Below are 13,870 nucleotides of genomic sequence, written 5' to 3'. Positions count from 1 at the left end.
TATTGTGATATGGCCAGAGGATCATCAGAAACGACTAAGAAAAAAGTAAGTTGTTATAAAAGCCAAAGCCGTGAACTTATATACTGGCTACGCAAATATTTTGAGAAAGAGCGTGATAACGGTAGACCTCTTCTTCCTGTTACAAAAGTGATCGATCGAGTTTGTGACACTTTAAAACTAGGTAGGACAACTATGAAAAGTGTCCAGTGGATCTTAATATACCTTCTGAAGTCCTGCATACTCCTGAAAATCGAAGACCAAGACATTGTCCCAAGACATGACTAGATGCATTTCAAAAGGATGCAATACGGCAACACATTTATAGTTGTTACAAGAGAAGGATATTTCCCAACGCATGATAAACTACTTTCCTCCTTGGAAGAATCTTGCTTATTCAGTAGAGGAAAGACCTGTTTAAGTAAATTAGTGAGAGAACTTTGCTTTTGTTGGAAGAAATTTTCAGGGAGAAAAGCTGTGATGGAGAGAAGTGAAACTGTAGCATGGCAAGGTAGATTTTTGGGAGAAATTCTGAAGACTAGTCCTGATAGAGTGGTGTGGTAAGATGAAAGGTGGGTAAATGCAGGACATTCTAAAAAAGTGGTCTGGACAGATGAAACTGTAGCAGGGACTTTAAAAGCACCTATTGGAAAGGGAAGTATTTTTATTTTGCTTTATGCAGCTTGTGTTAATGGATTTGCTCCGGGAGCTATGCTTCTTTTCAGATCAAAGAGCACTCATCGTTATCACAAAGAAATGAATGCGATTACTTTCACAACATGGTTTTAAAATGTTTTGCTACCAAACATAAGTCCAAATTTTGTAATTGTTATGGACAATGCCCCCTATCACTTTGTGCAACTAAACAAAGAACTGACAATGAAAGACAGAAAAGATATCATTCTTCAGTGGTTGGTGGGAAATAATGTACTGGGGATATCTGCAGATATGACAAAGGCGCAGCTGCTACAAAGCGTAAACCTCCATAAGCCTAGATTTTGCACCTACGAAGTAGACTCCATTGCTACGGCTCAGAGTCACAGGGTAATTAGGCTTCTTCCTTACCACTACCACTTCAATGCAATCGAGCTAATTTGCGCACAAGTGAAGGGATATGTTACCGAAAATAACAAATCTTTCCGTCTCACTGCTGTCGAAAGCTTAGTGCACGAAGCAGTCAAACATGTTACAGCGGATAAATGGAAAAGTGTTGCGAGTCACACCTGAGAAGATCTACATAAGGCAAAGGAAGCTGATGGAATTGTTGAATGTCGAGTGGAAGAAATTATTTCATGGATAAGGATGACAGCAGTGACATTGGTGACAAGGACGAAAACACAGATATTTTCTGAGAGTGTGGCGCACTCCCCCTTGATTAGTTAATGTGAGTACATAATTTGTTTCATTTTATTGCAATATTTTATTATTTGGGCACTACTATTATATGAGCATATTCAAGTTTTATTGCAATAGCAATGTTTTCATTGCCACAGGATACTATTTTCAGGGATGTATTTTTTATTCTGACTTATTTTAATTACGGCGATACTATACACAGACTTTTTTTTTTTGCTATTTGCTTTACGTCGCACCGACACAGATAGGTCTTATGGCGACGATGAGATAGGAAAGGCCTAGGAATGGGAAGGAAGTGGCCGTGGCCTTAATTAAGGTACAGCCCCAGCATTTGCCTGGTGTGAAAATGGGAAACCACGGAAAACCATCTTCAGGGCTGCCGACAGTGGGGTTCGAACCCACTATCTCCCGATTACCGGATACTGGCCGCACTTAAGCGACTGCAGCTATCGAGCTCGGTATTGACAGACTTTGGGTTTTAATGTTATTTTATATTACGTTTATAGTCTACTATTATTGAGTTACGGTCATTCTATTCCCTGAGTATGCTTAATTTTGACTGGAATGTTTTGTTATTATATTTTCGCTGTTTTTGGAGCGTGCTTAATTTTGAATGGTTTGTTATTATATTTACGCTGTTCTTGGAGTGCGGCTAATCTTAACTGTAACGTTTAATTATTATTATTATTATTATTATTATTACACTAGTCTTGGTTTTCAATTTATTAGAGGTAATTTTTGCATATTTCCGTATGCATACCATTGCATTAACACAGAATCTGATCTACGTACGCGTGAAATAGAGTTTGTATTTGTTTATATAGCAGGTTCAAAATCGGCAACAATATCTGAGAAACGTCAGGGCCGAACAGCCAGCGGCTGGACTACACCTGTAGTTTTATTTACATCCATGTATTGGTTAGTACAGGCCCTATAGCTGTTTGCGCATACCATGTCTCAGTGTAGTCCGGAAAAGACAAGCGACGGGAATGTGACTTGAGATCAGCAATTGTTCCCTTTGTAGGCCATAACCTCACTGCTGCGTCAGCCAAGAGTACTTTGTTTTTTTCTGTGGATCAGTGGTAGCATGGCCTCTGGATCCCAAGATAGCGGGTTCAAACCTGGCAGAGGTAGTCGGATTTTTGAAGGGCGGAAAAAAGTCCATTTGACACTCGTCGTACGATGTCAGCATGTAAAAATTCTTAGATGACACGTTTGGTGTTTACCCAACAAAATCATTAAATCTCAGTCATAGAAGCCCAAGAGAATTTTGGTTTACTCAGTCTGCCATCTAGTAAGCCGAGAGTAAAACGGAAGGTTGAAACTGATGGACAGACAGCCAGACAGCGTCAAATCGTAAGGTTTGCACACGGTAGCTGACGCAATACTATTATTATTATTAATAATAATAATAATAATAATATATTCTCATTTTAGAGTCAGTTGCTGTTAGTAAGTGCATACAGCATCTTTGAAATTTTTATTAATTTTCTTTTCGCTCATGATTAATTAGTTTTTCTGAATACAGTATTACATTTTACGATGGCTGTGCGCAATGGTCGTATTGCATCAGCTGTTCTCACAGCAGTACAACACTGGCAACATATGTACTGTAAGGTGAAGCTCACGTGATGTGAGAACCGTCAATTTTGAAGTAAAGCTGTCCGGAGCATAGTTTCACCTATAACTTGTTGTAATGTGGGTGCTGTCTGGTATTAGCTGGATACCAACAAGATGTGCAAAATGCCCGGTGATTAAAACAGGATGAAATTCAATTATCTGACGTAAAACCAATTGTAAAAAAATTAAATTATAATTAGATAAAATTATCGGAAGTTAAATACAGGCAAAAGGGCTAAAATTTACTCAAAGTTTGATATTGTTAAAGATGAAATATTTTAACACACATTAAATAGAGAAAAGGGGAGGGGCTGAAAAATAATTTTACAATTCTGAAAATTTTGTTTCCTTGCCCTTCGTTGCAGTGACATTTTTCTGAATAAGGTACTGGTAGATTTCCGTTAATGCGTGAAGCTTGGCTGTCAGAATACTGCGGTCCTCCCTCTCGGAGGTACCACGGAGACATTCGGAGCCTGGTCTTCTTGCAAGCGTACCTTCTCGTGACCACAGCTGCCAACATGAATGCACAATGGAGATATTCCTGCCAAGCTGTTCTCCAATAGCGCAGAAGAAAAGTCCACCTTCACAAAGCCCTATTATACGGCCTAGTTCAACCGCAGTGAGCTGCTGATACTGGCCTCTTTATCATCTTTTAAATGCATTCTTAACCCAATCTCACAAGTAACCAATGCTCTAGCACTATACAGCCCGTATTTAAAGCAAACCTGATGTGAAACATCATGGGGCCGCTACTAGTGCCACGCTACTGCAATTTGCGGAAAATTTGAATCGACATCATCTTTCACATGAATAGACACACCTACTGATATTTGTTAATCTAGAACAACCCCTTCTTGGTGTATAGATATTTTTTTCTGCCAGTGTAAGAATAAGAATAATATTAATATAATAACTTCAATTTGAAGCCACCTGGCTGCATGGTCAGCAATTTTGATGTTCCATTCTCCCTTTTTTTTTTTGTTCTGTTTACAAATTGCTTTACATCGCACCGTCTTATGGCGATGATGGGATAAGAAAAGCCTAGGAGTGGGAAGGAAACAAGTGTGACCTTAAGGTGCAGCCCCAGCATTTGCCTGGTGTGAAAATGGGCAACAACAGAAAACCATATTCAGGGCGATTGACAGTGGGGTTCGAACACACAATCTCCCAGATGCAAGCTCACAGCTGCGCGAGGATGGTTGCCTAGTTGTACTTCCTCTTAAAACAATAATCACCACCAATCATCATCAATCACAGCTGCCCGCGCCCCTATTCTAGGCCTACTAGATGGCAGAGTGAACCAGATCTCTACAGGGCATCCATGGTTGAGCTTTAATTAATTTTTTGGGGGTGAACACCAAATATGTCACCAGAGATCATTCACTTGCTGACCGTGTGACATGGAGTGTCGAACAGATCTTTATCCACCCGTCAAAAATCCAACCACCTCCATCAGGTTTGAACCAACTATCTTCAGATCCAGAGGACAACAGTCTACCACTGATCAACAGAGGCACTTGCTTCTTCAAAATACTGTACTCATTCTTGCACTGTACTGTAAGTATAGACAGTATATCTTGCTTATTGCAGACATCCTTAAAAGTTTTCTTGATTAATGAAAATGTTGGCAACTGGCATCTGTATGGTTATGGTAAAGAAGCCGACCGATGCCAATTCACTTACAGGCACTCTTAAATGCTACTGGATATAGTATATTAAGATGCGATGAACAAGATAAGCTGTGAGAATACTACATTCTTGTACAATTACCCAAGATATAAAACACTCAATAATGCACTATAAATATGAATATGAGAGCGCATGTCAACCATGTTCACATAGCGATTGAGTGTTGGAGACAGGGAATTGAAATTCAAAAGCTAAGTCCGAATATTGCCATTCCGCATGGTGACTAATTTTAATATTTAAGAACTCATTAGGAACAAAAGAACAAGTATTGTTGAATACTGCTGGTACAACTGTTGACACTGTCTCACAGATGGCCATCTGTTACTTTTCCAAATTTTGAAGCATTGACATTTCGAACAAATGGTTAGTCAATATGTGGTGTCAGAACTGAAATGTTGTGGAATTACCATGTAAATACGTGTAGTGTGGTGTATGGTGTAACTCATTAATAATAATAGTGTTACTGCAGCTGAATAGCCATACAAGAGGTGTTTAATAATTAATGAGGTTCACTACTGTCCTTTGCTCTATTCATTCAAGGACTTTGTACGATTATTGCACTTGTCAAGATGATATGTTTCATATTTTCTTTGACATAATTTGCACACTAGCTGTACACGGTTTCCACCACAAATTCTTTGAGAATCCATACTTTCGTCAAACGAACGAAAAATGGTGTAATTCATTTAGAGTGCATATGAAATGAAAAGAAAGTGTGTCACTAGTGTAAATTTTTACTGGGGGCAAAAATTAGGTGATTATATTTTTAACAGAAAATACTGGCGAGTTTAAATGTCCAGTGAACTGAGCATTACAATTTCATTTTCCTTTTACCAACTGAAGGGGCTGCCTGGCCGAGGCGGTAAAGGTGTGCTTGGTTCGCCCGGAAGGACGTAGGTTCGAATCCCCGTCAGGAAGTCGTAAAATTTAAGAAACAAGATTTCCACTTCCGGAAGTGCATTGGCCCTGCGGTTCACTCAGCCTACACCAAAAATGAGTACCAGGTTAATTCCTGGGGGCAAAGGCGGCCGGGCATAGAGCTAACCACTCTACCCCATCACGTGCCGAGGTTAGCAATGGTGGAAGCCTTTACCTTCCACTCCTCCAAGGGCCTTCATGGCCTGTACGGAGGTGACTTTGCTTTGCATTTTTACCAACTGACTGAAAAGTGCTCTTCTTTATTTTGAGTCATTTCCGACAGTGTTATGTACGAAAATCATAAGTAATACTGTTCTGAGTTTGCATGTGTTAAAAACTGGACAGTTCTGAATATGTGTCAGATTATCAATATTTCTGCTTGAATTTCTGGTGCCACAATATTATTCTCTCTCTTTCTTAGCATTAATCCCGACTTGCAGGGTCTGCTGCTTTGCTACATCTCCTCCATTTCTGTCTGTCGTTGACATCTTCTGGTGTTAAGCCAACACTGTGCATGTCTGCCCTGATGTTGTCAGTCCATCTCTTTGCCGGTCTTCCTCGTGGTCTTGTTCCCTCTGGGTTGATGTGGAGCGCTGTTTTGGCAACTGAGTCGTCCTGTTTTCTCATGACGTGGCCGTACCAGCGGAGACGGGCTTCCCTCACTTTGTCTATGATGGGCGCGACACCAAACCTTTGCCGGACGTCCGTGTTCCTTATGTGGTCACATCGGGTCAGCCCCATGGACCATCGAAGCATCTTCATCTCCATGGTTGTCACAATATTATTATATAGGATTATATCTGAGATTTAATTGCTTAAAGATGCTTTTAACATGCTTTCTTTATTCAGTACTTTTCCTACTTATGTGCGACATCATAGAACACAACGGCTGCCTTTCTTTTATGTATGGATGATGAACGTGTCATATTTGACGTCATAAACATGGCTAACAGAACCTTCAAAAATATGATAAATTCCTTGTTCCATACAAACTGAGAAAATTCATGATTTTCCCATCTAATTTTGTTCGACAGTAAAATCCACCCGATTCTAGTACCCATTCCGGCGACGGAACGCTTCTTTACCGAAACCCACCTGTATTGCATGGTCAAGTAATCATATTCATCTTTTAAAAACAGTAGTTCAAGATGAATTAAGCACACATTATTAATAATAATAATAATTAGTAGTTTAAGTCACTGATCTTTTTGCACTTGTCATGTAAAGCCTAAAAGAAAAGTGAGTACTAGGGGAGTTAAAAATGAATTAATAATTCCCAAAATTCTGTTACTTTCATGGTGAATTTACCACAAATGAAGGAACATAGACTAAAGAGTTACCTTCCCAGCAGCTATGAAAACAGACTTCTCAAAATACAGTGGAATCTGTTCCTGGAAACTACGTCTTCCCGGATTATGCGTTCAAATTACGTGGTCCCGCGTGCACTCTAATTAAATCACGTTGTAAAAATCCCACATCATCCATTCCTCGAAGAAACAATTTCCCAGATGAACCGTCCAGAAATTTCTGTCCCATCAATGCTAAATCCTCGACCAAGCATTTTTCAAGAAACTTTTTTTTTGCTAGGGGCTTTACGTCGCACCGACACAGATAGGTCTTATGGCGACGATGGGATAGGAAAGGCCTAGGAGTTGGAAGGAAGCGGCCGTGGTCTTAATTAAGGTACAGCCCCAGCATTTGCCTGGTGTGAAAATGGGGAACCACGGAAAACCATCTTCTGGGCTGCCGATAGTGGGATTCGAACCTACTATCTCCCGGATGCAAGCTCACAGCCGCGCGCCTCTACGCGCACGGCTTTTCAAGAAACTGTACGGTATCTCACGAAAGGGCGGCTACGGATTACTTACGGATTTTGGCCTTAACGCCCCATCATTGCGATAATTGGAGCAAGCCCTGTACTGGAAAAGCGATCGGCGGTGAACTTGCATAAGCGACCATCTTGGCATCGCATTCGGGTGGCTGTTTAGAGAATCCCCAGAAATCATAAAGCAGAGTGTGGCCACAAAAATTGAAAGAAGACAGAGCGCATTTTGACAGCTCTACTTGAAGACGGAACGAGTTTCGTCAAATGTTCGTACCGTACTTGTAAAACGTGCACATTATGTCCAGGTTTAGATGTTTATATTTTTAATTTTTTCGATTGCATCGCCGAACAGGTTTTCGGCACTTCCCTCAGGGCAATGTATAGTCACAGTGCTTTCAGGCAGGAATCAAAACTGCTCCTTCTTTACACAAATCTAGTATATTAATATTATCGTATACGATAATGTTATTCAGACCAGAACAGATGTTGCACCTTACATCAAAAAGCCATGAGAGGTCTTGGGATTGCTTGTTACTGTTTTGGTCCTAACATAAGACTGGAAATTTTACGTTTTTGTGTTAAAATGTCACAAAACACACAGTCGTTTTATTTGCGCACGTTACATTTAAATAGTTTGTATCATTTACAACTCGTACTGACATGTGCAGCGAGCGCGCTTTCCAGTTGAGCTCACGGTCACGAATAACCATAATTTCTGAAGTTTTGATGATATTTTGTCTCTTTCCAATTTGACTGTGATTAGTGACGGGCAGAATATAATGCATTCGAGAACTTTTGAGAATCGATACTTTACATTCGAAACTATATTCTCGAGATCAACATAACCTTTAACAGTTGATGTAGGCCTAATTTACGTGGTTCAAGATTTCCAGAAAAAGATTACCAATAGTATACTGTAGACCAAATTACAGTGGAAGATAAAAAAAGAAGGGATTTTGCCATCATGCTGGGCGCTTTGGTATCTAATGTGCTTTATTGTATCAGATTAGAGAATTAAAAACTACTTGCGGATGATTGTTGTTTGGCTTGGCGTTATTAGATTTTTCGAAGTTGGCTGATCAAAGCTGATGAACAGAAGAAGTTTTCACAGGAAACTGACAAAGCTTCCGTGGTAACACTGAATATAATGTAATGAAATTTTAAACCAGCGTGCGGGTAAATAATGTTTGAAGCCGGCCCAGCGGTCTAACTTGCTTGCCTCTCACCCGGAGGGCCCAGGTTCGATTCCCGGCTAGGCCAGACATTGTTACCTGGATATAAGGGCTGGTTCCAGGTCCACTCCGCCTACGTAACTACCTTTAATCGAGGAGCTATCTAATGGTGAGATGGTGACTCTGGTCTGGAGCGCCAGTAATAACGGTCGAGAGGATTCGTCACACTGACCATGCGTCACCTTGTTCTCTGAAGGCCTTTGGACTGAACAGCGGTCGCTTGGCAGACAAAGGCTTATTGGGGCTGTAGTTTGGTTTGGTTTAGGAAGGTTTGTAAGATTATAATTATACATATTTCATTTTTGTGATGTTTAGCCAAATTGTTGATGGTTTTAATTCATTTCCGGATTTTTCGTTTTCCCGTGTTGTACGTTTTATATTTGTGGTCCCTCCAAAAATGGAGAATCAAGGTTCCACTGTACTACTAAAAAACTTTCTACACCTCAACCCTTTGATGCTTATCTGCCATCAAATGAAATCATAAGTACTTAACCATCAAAAGTAATAATTTAGTTGGTAAAAAGAGATATGGGTAGCACTTTACTAACAGGGGTGCATGTCAAGGAATAAGAAAATCATGCAAAAAATTACGTGAAGTGATTCCTTAAGTAACAGAAAGGAGAGATCCTTCCCTTATGCTTGCCAGAGTCCCACCAACCCACCCCTAGCAGTATTATTAGTTATTTAAGGCCACTATTAGTCGAGGGCGACTAGCGGCACAACTAGTGACTATCCCTCAGTGTGAATCCAGCAATTATTCAGTAGTTGCGCCACCAACTGTGTGGTACTTAAGTCCTCTGGCAATTAGTGTACCTCGGCTAATAGTGCCCTAAAATATTAAAATTGAGAATATGTCAATCTAGGAAATGCGACCGTTTTCTATGTCAATCTGGGAAATGCGACCGTTTTCTATGTTCCTATTGACCAAAACAGTCTGCTATTGTCTCTGATAGAGCTCACGATAAAAAATCTCATAACCCTCACCAGCATAAATAACATAATATTCATGGTTGGCGGTGACGCGAATAGACTCTGCCATTGGTTGATGATTAGCCCAATGAAACGTTGCTCCCATAATTCAAGACAGCGAGATGTTACGACCAACTTAGGCAGTATAAAAAGACCTAAAATGATGAGGCAATATTGGCGATATATTAATCGGCGTTGTAGTCGGGAGGAAGAATGGAAAGAAAGAGCATATGTAATTAATAACAATAACATCTTGCTGTCTTGAATTATGAGAGTGATGTTTCATTGGGCAAATCTTCAGCGCCACCGCCAGCCATGATTAATAATTAACAAGGAGAAATTTAAAAAAAATTTTAATGTTGCCGGGCTAGCCATACAATAATTTCGAATCTCGTCACTGTACAGCATAGATTGCGCTGATGACACTCCTGTAATTCATGGGACAAAAATTACAGAAATAGAATTTTGAACAGGAGGAGTAATAAACTTTGTAAATGGTCCAGGGCGAACGATTACATTTCGTCGTCAGAAAACGAAGAGTGTTAATTCTAAAACTGGACACAGCGATGTGTAGATTGCACTGATGTCAAGAGGCCTAAAGTCGCTTCATGGCCCTAACCTGGGGGCTTAAGCCCCCAGATCCCCTTTGCTTGATCACAATCAAATGCGTTTGACACTAGGCAGACCCAAACAATCCAGAGCTCTGGTTTTGTCACTAGCTGGACATCCAAACCAATGTTTTGAGCTAATTCTAAAACTGGACACAGTGACATATAGATTGCACTGATACCAAGAGGCCTAAAGCCCCTTCGCGTCCCTAACCTGGGGGCTTACACCCCCAGACCCTGTTTGCTTTATCACCGTCCAATGGGTTTGCCACTAGCAGCCACCTAACATATCCAGACCAATGGTTTTGTCCTTAGCCAGACCTAACCTATCCAGTCCAATGATTTTGTCACTAGCCGGGTGATGAGTATAACGAACTGTACATAGGAAGAAGGAAGATTTATACCAAAATATAGCATTCCTTATAGGAGAGCACCTAAAGAATAATTCCTTTCCCCAGTTATCAAGCCATGGTTAACATAAAACGACAACAAATCTTCAAACTTACTCTTGAATCGGCTCGAGTGGTATTGCTTTAAACACTCAGCGTGCCGATCCATCGACTTTGTGTTCGGATGGCTGTATAAGTACCTTAATGGACTCCCAGATGTCAGGAAAAGACATCAATAGTAGCTTTTGGATTTAGTTTACACTTTTCTCGAGAGATAGTGACACTAAGCTCACCTGTTTGGAACAAATGAAGTTATCAAACCACGTATGTTCACCGTATGCGAGTTGAAGTGTGCTGCTTGCGAGTACAGTCTCATTTAAGCTTCAAAATACGTGTTTTCCTTCGTTTTATTGTTTCCATTTTAATAATAGATTACTGTTTATTATATTTTGTTTATATTATACATTTATCGATGTTCTCAAGTGAATTTTAGTTTAACATTTCGTTTTATTAGATTTTCGTGCCACGAGTAGGCCTAATTTTTTTACATGGCTGGGCCAAGTTCTAGGCTAAATAATTCCGGTTTTAGATTATTTAGATGCTTTAGACGATGACAGTGACGTCATAGCCGATATTGATTCGTATTTCAGTCCTACTCATTGGCTGAATGATCAGCGTTGAGGCCTTCGGTTCAGAGACCCGGGTTTGATTCGCGGCCAGGTCGGGAATTTTAATCGCCATTGATTAATTCTTCTGACCCGGGGCCTGGGTGTTTGTGTTTGTCCCAACACTTTCTTCTTCATATTCAGACAACACACTACACTACAAACTACCACGGAAACACGCGATAGTGATTACCTCCCCCCCATATAGGGTTGGCATCAGCAAGGGCATCCGGCCATAAAACACGAGCCAAATCCACATATGCGACACAGTTCGCACCCGCGACCCCACAGGTGTGGGAAAAGTTGTAGATAAAGAAGAAGAGTGATTCGGGTTTTACAGGTACTGATGATAGGAGAATGTTTTCCAAAAAACAAATGCTGACTCTGGAAGGTACGTGTACAGTTCTTTACGTCAAGTGCTATAACTCATGAGTAAGTAAGAATACAAAAAAACAAAATTATATCATGTTATACAGAATTAAATGCTCTTATTTTCAGAATGACTGAACAACAATATAACTAAAGAACATATTACTTTTTAGTATTTGAAAACCGATTTTCATTTTTTGCAATATATTTTCAAATTTCAAAATTTATTTTGTAGTAAAATATGCCATGAACAATTTTGGGATATTTTTTTCCTAAAATGGTATTAAATAGTGTACTACTGTGATATTTTTTAACTGGGGATCTCTTTATATGGCAATTTTTTACATTTTAACATGCATAATCATGAAAAATGGCCTGAGTGTTTGGGGCTTGACTGGTGAAAATAGCTTGAGAGCAAAAGGGTTAAAATCAGTAATTCTGACATAGCAACCTCTGTGAGGAACAACATCCATGTTTAACAATAGCTTGTTGATTATTATAGCAACGAAGAATTTATTTATTACTGTAGCGACTAACCACGAATAAATTAAACAGCGTAACCCAAGTTGGAACTAAGTAAAGGTGGCACCAGGAACTAATTACGTTACATCAGTTGGTACCATTCGCCAAAAACCCACTTACGCCTCCAGTGACAAATGAACATTAAACAGCGGTTCCTGTGCTGGTGAGTGTTTCGGAAAGATCTACTGGCTCACATCATGTGGCCACAGGGCTGCCACATTCTGTGAAAATAACAAAACCACAAGGTTTAAAAGTGGAATGGCATGCACATGGCATGGCATGGGATGTACAATGACAATATATTAACTACAGGAGTGAAATTCATTAACTTCTTACCCAGGTCAATGGTTTTGTCACTAGCCAATACTGTTGCGGGGGATACTACAGGCATGTGGGCTGCTCCGTGGCTTATGCTCCCAGACCAATGGACAAACCAATCCACACAATGGTCTTGTCACTAGCCAATAATCTAACCTAAGTTGGCAGCCTTGTGTAGCATGTTATAATATTGTGCGAGTCACGCCATGTTTCCTATCCTCTCTTTTGTATCCCCATTAGTAAAGATTTACCAAGATATGAAGTTAACAACAGATGCTGTACTAACCTCAAAAGAGATTTTCTAAAAGAACTATATCAAATTATATTCTGCACCATCAAAACAATAGTCATTACCTTCTACAGAACTGACAATCATCAAGAAAATTACTACTTTAATTCACAACGAGCAACTTATTCAGGAAAACTGCATTCCTGGATGGAATCATATGATAACTATATTAACCTACATAACACAGACTGAGTATAACCTAAAAATAACTCACCTGGCCCATCATCTGTCCTATTTGGTTGTCGTTTCCCTCGCTGTGACATCCTGACAAAATGCGCTAAAAACTTGACCCCCACCACAATGACTGAACCTAAAAGTAAACAACAAGAATTAATTAATTTGTTATCAAATATACACACATTTAACAATAAAATAATAAAGACATGTATGGAAAACTTATGGGGAGAGCTTCAAACTGTTTACCTTTTCTCAACATGGAGAAAACTAGCATTGAAGTTGCTTTTAGCATACGATGATACATAGTAACATATCACTTAAACATTAGAACTTATGGCCAGATTTAGCCATTATTAAGGACAACACTTCACACAGTGATTGTAAACAAGGGGGTTTCAATTTGAAAGCACCCCCCTCACAAAGTAGTCCACTGACAACAAATTTTGACACAGTATAAAAATGAAAACACAGCAATATACATTTCTCTCTTCCACTCGAGTGATATAGGCCTATAGCTGAAATAATAATAATACAATCTACTCTAACTCCTGAAATCCAGTTAATGAGGATGTCAACATCAAAATCATGGACATGTATATAAAAGTAACAGACTGGATAACTGGACAAGCCATTAACCACAAAACTGCAATTTCAAATGCAATTGAAACCTACAAAAAACAAATAAATTAAAATACAGGAAACAAACAACAAATAAGACAATCTGCAGAAAAGCAGAACAGCAGTTTTTTAAAAGAAGGCGGTGATAATTGTACTACGTTTTTCTGAAATAAAAAAAGGCAGCGTGAGTTTCAGAAAAGGGGTAACAATAGGCCTACACAAATTCTTTTAAGAACTATTCAGATGTTCAGCCTGGAAACAAAACTTCTCATCAACATAAAATAATATCAATAATAATAATAATAATAA

The 13,870-nt window shown here is 39.5% G+C and overlaps 1 protein-coding gene across 1 annotated transcript in view; it reads right to left on the bottom strand.

Moving 5' to 3' along the window:
* rno (rhinoceros) overlaps nucleotides 1-13,870 on the bottom strand; it is a 306,578-nt gene that overhangs the window by 290,978 nt on the left and 1,730 nt on the right. The window contains exon 3 of the mRNA XM_067146977.2: nucleotides 12,981-13,076. Within this exon, the coding sequence (XP_067003078.2) occupies nucleotides 12,981-13,029 (49 nt within the window). The 5' untranslated portion in view covers nucleotides 13,030-13,076. The remainder of the gene's footprint in view (nucleotides 1-12,980; nucleotides 13,077-13,870) is intronic.

Source organism: Anabrus simplex, chromosome 5 (genome assembly GCF_040414725.1).
Source record: "Anabrus simplex isolate iqAnaSimp1 chromosome 5, ASM4041472v1, whole genome shotgun sequence".
Lineage (NCBI taxonomy): Eukaryota > Metazoa > Arthropoda > Insecta > Orthoptera > Tettigoniidae > Anabrus > Anabrus simplex.
Note: the sequence above shows the minus strand (reverse complement) of the source record. Positions and strands in the feature narration are given on the sequence as shown.